The 7,133-nt window shown below is 36.8% G+C and overlaps 1 protein-coding gene across 3 annotated transcripts in view; it reads right to left on the minus strand.

Moving 5' to 3' along the window:
• The window catches only part of LOC107591959 (NADH dehydrogenase (ubiquinone) complex I, assembly factor 6-like), a 12,398-nt gene that overhangs the window by 5,008 nt on the left and 257 nt on the right, over nucleotides 1-7,133 (minus strand). The window contains exons 2-7 of one of the 3 annotated variants that reach the window (XM_016281267.1): nucleotides 6,972-7,117; nucleotides 6,089-6,188; nucleotides 5,806-5,928; nucleotides 5,044-5,100; nucleotides 4,740-4,842; nucleotides 3,731-3,843 (exon numbers count right to left, since the gene is read on the minus strand). In XM_016281267.1, the coding sequence (XP_016136753.1) occupies nucleotides 3,731-3,843; nucleotides 4,740-4,842; nucleotides 5,044-5,100; nucleotides 5,806-5,928; nucleotides 6,089-6,188; nucleotides 6,972-7,117 (642 nt within the window). Of the gene's footprint in view, nucleotides 1-3,149; nucleotides 3,284-3,730; nucleotides 3,844-4,739; nucleotides 4,843-5,043; nucleotides 5,101-5,805; nucleotides 5,929-6,088; nucleotides 6,189-6,971; nucleotides 7,118-7,133 lie in introns of all 3 variants that reach the window. The other 2 variants (XM_016281258.1, XM_016281250.1) reach the window with 2 other exon arrangements.

Consider the following 7,133-nt stretch of genomic DNA (forward strand, 5'->3'; position numbering starts at 1 on the left):
CTTATGGGGCTGTCACGTGATGAACGAACGACTCGGAAAAACCCGAAGACTCGAGAGATGAACTAATCAATTCTCTTTCCGGTTCAGACTGCATTGGTTAAACTTATGGGGCTGTCACGTGATGAACGAACGACTCGAACCAGGTGAACTACTTGACTAATTCCAGTACAAAACCTATAGGATGTTGCGCATGCGCGACTGAACGAATCACTCCCCGAGACGACTCGTTCTTCCCGAGTCACATTAAAGATTCGTTCAAAATGAACGAATCGTTCAAGAACGACCCAACACTACTGTCATGGTGTCATGATCACCAGCTGGAGTGCCCTTGAGAACCACCAGAGGGCACTCCATCCCATACCGCTGTCACTCAGTCTTGGACTTCATTTCCCATAATCCTTTGCCCGGACTCATCAGCACTCATTGTTGTATCACCTGTGTCTCCTTAACCCTGTCTGCTCACCCTATATATAGCCTGGATCATTTAATCATTCATTGTGAAGTCTTGCATGTGTTATGTACTGCATTTCTGAGCCGTTATCTCCTGTTTTCATGCGTCTTGGATTATTCTGCCCATTGTTCTGGATTACTCTCTATTTGTTTCTCTTGTTTTTGTTTGGACTATTTTGCTGGTATATGACTTTTGACTATGTTTGGATCACGATTGTGGATTACCCTCTGAATAAACACTGCATTTGGATCCTCAGCATTCGTGTCTCGGAGTCGTTCATGACACATGGTCGGTCTTAAATATAGGCATAATTTCACAACATTTTCTTTGGATTTTGGGGTGAAATACGACCCAGGCATTTCTTGACAGTTTTCATGAGACTCAATTTTATAGATTTTCCAGCAATCAACAAAAATACTTGAACACCAGAACAAATTAGTATGCTGGATGAAAATGTGAAAATCTGCATGCAGAACGTGAGGTGATGTGTTTACGTCTCAGCATCCCAAGACTTCTTCAGATGAAATATTACTGAAATCACACTTAGTTGTATTTGTGAAACTACTGATTCAAACAATGACATAAACAAGAAAATTCTTCCATCACTCAAGTGTCGCCTGTGATTGCGCTGCCTCAACTGTGATCTGAACAAACATGAATAAATCCACAATAACAAGTGATCAATAAACACATACTGCAGAAGCTTTCATTTAGTATCTAATTTAAAAGCCAATTATTCCTCAAACAAAAGCAGTATGAAAGAATAAAGCATTGACAAGACAATCAACATCATGAATAACCAGGCAGTGTAATTGTCGGGAGGCTATCATTGATCTGTTCTGATTCGTGAACAGGGGGTTTCATATCAAACAGAGCCCTTAAACTGTGACAAAAATGGCTTGCAGACACCCAGAGGCTTGTATTTACAGTCTACCTAACAAATAAAACACACATACACCTTGCATACAGATCCCCTTGTAAAGACCTTGTCTCAGACGACCACCAGGACAAGACCACAGGAACCAGATGAGTCCTCTGCACAATGTGACTTTGCTGCAGCCTGGAATTGAACTGCTGGTTTCGTCTGGCCAGAGGAGAACTGGCCCCCCCCGACTGAGCCTGGTTTCTCCCAAGGTTTTTTCTCCATTCTGTCACCGATGGAGTTTTGGTTCCTTGCCGCTGTCGCCTCTAGCTTGCTTAGTTGGGGACACTTCATTTCCAGCGATATCGTTGACTTGATTGCACAGATACTATTTCAACTGAACTGAGCTGGATGATGACATCACTGAATTCAATGATGAACTGCCTTTAACTGAAAAATGAGTATTTACTATTGTCACTTTGCATTATTGACACACTATTTTCCTAATTAATGCTGTTCAGCAGACACCTGAAAGTCAGCAGAGACCAGGACAACTAGATGAGCCCCAGATACAAGCCCCGTGTAAAGACCTTGTCTCAGACGACCACCAGGACAAGACCACAGGAACCAGATGAGTCCTCTGCACAATGTGACTTTGCTGCAGCCTGGAATTGAACTGCTGGTTTCGTCTGGCCAGAGGAGAACTGGCCCCCCCGACTGAGCCTGGTTTCTCCCAAGGTTTTTTCTCCATTCTGTCACCGATGGAGTTTTGGTTCCTTGCCGCTGTCGCCTCTAGCTTGCTTAGTTGGGGACACTTCATTTCCAGCGATATCGTTGACTTGATTGCACAGATACTATTTCAACTGAACTGAGCTGGATGATGACATCACTGAATTCAATGATGAACTGCCTTTAACTGAAAAATGAGTATTTACTATTGTCACTTTGCATTATTGACACACTATTTTCCTAATTAATGCTGTTCAGTTGCTTTGACACAATCTGTATTGTTAAAAGCGCTATATAAATAAAGGTGACTTGACTTGACATTGCATTGTTATGCAAACAGATTTGGCTAAGCTTGACAGGGTGCACATTAATGTTGTATACAATTCCCACAGCAAATATTCTCTAAATGACTGCAATGTAGATAAACAAAAGTTTTAAAGGTGTCTCTTTTAATTCAACAATCCAATGCATTATTAAAGACATCAATTACAGGTTTAAAAGCTTATCCGTATATGTTATTGTCTCAGAAGTTTCATTAAGTTAACTTTAAATAAGGAAAGACAATTAGTAAGGATCAAATAATTAGCTAGAAATTAACAAAACCTCTAACAAACCTACAAATAATATTTAGAAATATTTATTTAAAATGTATTATGTTTTAGTGGGCATTTGATAACCTCAGAAACCAAATATGTCCATATCGTTTATGGTGAAACAACAGTGCCCCCTTTTGGTGAATGTGCAATCATACTGCAAAACAATCTACATTACATGATTTGATCTTAATACTGTACAGTGACTCTAGCTGAGATTAGCTGAGGGTAAACGACAGATTATATTCTTTTCTTTTGTTGCACTAAAGGGCAAGATCTTCTAAATCCTAATTCTAATGGCTCGGTCGTGCTGAAATGGCAACAGATGGCTCAAAAAAATGCCCATGGGTTTGGGCTTAGCAGACGAGAGGGCACTGGAGTGGACAGCTTCACCCACATATATGCTGACTGGCACATGGATTGTCTCTAGTCCTTCACTAGTCCCACTGATGTTAGAAAAGCATGGAATTACAGGCAGCAACAGAGATGACAAGGTGATAGCAGATTTACCCACCAGTATGCAGATGTCCATGGGCAGGTAGACCTTGCGTCTGCTGCTGTTGTATGGGGTCGCCCGCAGGCAGGTCAGGATGCCCTGGGCTTTGCCAATGTGGCTTGCAGCATGGTCTGCGTGGACGTTTTTCACACCTACATTAAAAAAAGATACACAAAGCATACAAACTGTATATATATATTAAACAAGGATGCATTCAATCAATCAAAAGTCAAGTAAAGACATTTATAACATCAAAAAAATATTTCTATTTTAAATAAATGACTTTCTTTTGAACTTTCTATTCATCAAAGAATCCTAAAAAGAATTTATCCCAGTTTCCAAAAAAATATTAAGCAGTACAACGGTTTTCAACATTGATAATAATATCGGTCGTGCTGAAATGGCAACAGATGGCTCAAAAAAATGCCCATGGGTTTGGGCTTAGCAGACGAGAGGGCACTGGAGTGGACAGCTTCACCCACATATATGCTGACTGGCACATGGATTGTCTCTAGTCCTTCACTAGTCCCACTGATGTTAGAAAAGCATGGAATTACAGGCAGCAACAGAGATGACAAGGTGATAGCAGATTTACCCACCAGTATGCAGATGTCCATGGGCAGGTAGACCTTGCGTCTGCTGCTGTTGTATGGGGTCGCCCGCAGGCAGGTCAGGATGCCCTGGGCTTTGCCAATGTGGACGTTTTTCACACCTACATTAAAAAAAGATACACAAAGCATACCACTTTATGAGACCAGCTTTAAACAGATTTGCGTAAAATAGTGAATTTCCAATACTGTCTTGCAAAAAAAAAAAAATATATTGTTCTCAAATTATATTTTAATGGGTCATTTCATGAAAAATTTAATATTCTACCTTTAAAACAATAAAATAGTTTCATAAGTAAAAATTCCCTTAGTCTAATATTAAGTTTCTGCAGCATATTACCAGTGAACTTTTTTGTGATTTTGATTTATTGAAGAACAGGGCAATGTAAACTGAAGACTGGAGTAATGATGCTGAAAATTCAGCATTGCTATCACAATGGCCAAAAATAAATAAATAAATAAACAATTATAAAATAAAACTAAATAAAATAAAATGCATTTTAAAATATATGAAAAATAAATAAAATACAGCTATTTAAGTTATAATAATAAGTCATTATATAACTGATTTTCTGTAGTTTTATTCAAATAAATGCAGCCTTGGTGAGCCTAAAAGACTTTCCAAAACATCAAATGTCTTACCTCTAATCTTTGAATGGTAGTGTGCTGCACATTGAACCTATACTAGCAAACCCACAGTGCAAACCAACAAATGATAAGCCTTTAAGCTACAACAATTTTATTAGCTCCTTTCAAAATTAAAGCAATGAATTCAGTTATCCTTCAGGTGACTGAAATTTTCCTGCATTTTTCCCTTATACAATGAAAGTAAATATTGACTGAGGCTGCCAGGCCCTAATATTCTACCTAACATCTCCAGTGTTCCACAGAGGAAAGTATTTCATACTGTCAAGTGCAACATGAGGATGTGTAAATGACAGAATTTAATTTTTTCCTTGAACTATTGCTTTAAGTCGGAGATCAAGAAAAGTCTGCTCACCAAGTGTCTCCAGCAGCAGGTAAAGAAGAGAGGATTGTGTGTTTTCGCCATAGGCCTCCAGCTCTTGAAGATTCCTGTATGCTTTGTCCTCCATATCTTTCTCCTTTTGAAAACATTATGTGTTAAATACAATTGCCAGAGGACAGTATAATGTGCATAATGTGTTGACTCACTGAATGACTATCAATGTCTAGAATTAGCCATGTATGTCTCACGGATAGCTGTTAGAGTTCAAATTAGTTATTTAAAGAGAACTTTCCATTATTTTCTTTACTCAAATTTTAGGACAAATCTGTTTACTTACTCTTTCAGATATAATTCTTAACATCCACCTCCTTGTTAATGTGTGCTTCCTCACTGCCTGAGAACACACAGCAGTTATAGTACATCAGTGGCCAATACATTGAATAATGCTGTGGTCCAAACTACATTGGACATTGGCTGTCATTGTATGGATACATTTTTCAAAAATGTGTTGTACAGAAAAAAGAAAGTCATACAGGTTTGAAATGTAGTAATGACATTCACTACTGTTCTCAAGTTTGCGGTTGATAGAATGTTTTGAAAATGTTTTGAAAGAAGTCTCTTATGCTCACCAATCATAAATACAGCTAAAACAGTAATATTGTGAAATATGACTACAATTTAAAATAACTGTTTTCTATTAACATATTTTAAAATGTAATTTATTCTTGTTATGACAAAGCTGAATTTTCAGCATTTTATTTATTTTTTACTCCAGTCTTCAGTGTCACATGGTCCTTCAGAAATCATTCTAATATGCTCATGAAACATTTCTTATTATTATCAATGTTGACAACAGTTGTGCTGCTTAATTTTTTATTTCTTGGAAACCATGATAGACTTAACATGAAATACAATTTGTAACAGAAATCTTTTGAAACATTATAAACGTCTTTACTGTCTATTTTGATCAATTCAATGTGTCCTTGCAGGAAAAAAGTATTTCTTTAAGAAGAAAAAAAACAACAACTTAATGACCCCAAACTTTTGAATGGTAGTGTAAATGATGACAGAATCTTTCTTTTATAGAAGGAAGACTCACCCTCCACAGCTCTGCACTGACGGGCTGGGCTGGATGGTCAGCTCTGTAAATATCCTCCACGGCACTCTTCCAGAACTGCAATCGCATTAAACCAATGGTTTTCTGAGAAACAGAGTCCTTAATCTAAAAAAAGAAGAAGCAAATATATGAGCATATATGAGTGTTTCTTTAACAGCAGGCACTTTTATGTCTCAAGAGTTGGTTTTTCACACTATGATACACAGTTATAGCTGTACAAAAGTTAATAACTGAATAAATGAGTTACATTAGCTGGAATACCTGCCTGTGCCAGTTCTACATTGAACGCCCTCAGTGCCAGTGCAGATCGACGAACAGCTTCAGGAAAAAGCAATGAACACAAAAATCCCTCATAGTCCCTTTTCCTATAGGTGACAGTACAAAGTTATTCACTCAGTGTGATCTGTGTCATTAACCTACATTTACAAAACTAAGCCTAAATAGAGACTGAGATTTCTGTAGGCATGACAATTATTACATAAAGACTACTTTATAAGGGTCAACGACAAATAAAGATTTCTAAAGTGATAAACAAAAAAAGATCTAGCCATAAATATATTTACCAAGTTCTTAATACTTCACTCATGTTGGTTTCAAACATTTTTTGAAAAATGTTTATACCATTTCCAACAAATTATTTCATGTCTAATAATGTGAAGTACTGTAACCATTAGATAAAAAGTACTAAAATGATTTCCTTGCACACTGAATTAATGTGTCAAACGTGTCATTTATATGACATGACTTGATCGATATTTTGATTAATAAAAAATGTCCCAGAATATTTCTTTTAAGTTTAATTTTTTTTTTTTTTGCATTTCAGATTGGTATTAAGATTTCTCTTTTTTTTCAGTTTCTACACAGATACATCAATCACCTAGACATTTCTAGCATTCATTTTAACAACTGACATCAACTTTAACCATGAAAGTTAACCACAGAAAATATAATGGTTGTATATGCTGCAATTTACTTTATTTATAAAAAAAAATAGTGTCACGGCATTTATTAATATTAAATTTGACATAGAGCAAGAGAAAAATACTCTAAGGTATTCTGGGATACATGTCTACCCGGTTTAAACGGACATTTATTTGCTTCTAGGTAAAACTACTAAAAGTCAATCGATTTTTAAACTAATATCTTACCTTACAATATCAATACAGTACTGCTCATTGTGCTGTCCTGTTGTTAATGCTCTTGAGCATTTGATCTCTGTTGGCCTCTGTATAAATGTGGGACAGGGAATCTTTACGTGGAGAAATTTTTTGGTGGTTAAAAGTCCAATTTTTATGTTTATACTGGATGCC

The sequence above is a fragment of the Sinocyclocheilus grahami genome, unplaced genomic scaffold (assembly GCF_001515645.1).
Source record: "Sinocyclocheilus grahami isolate Dianchi unplaced genomic scaffold, SAMN03320097.WGS_v1.1 scaffold9.1, whole genome shotgun sequence".
Lineage (NCBI taxonomy): Eukaryota > Metazoa > Chordata > Actinopteri > Cypriniformes > Cyprinidae > Sinocyclocheilus > Sinocyclocheilus grahami.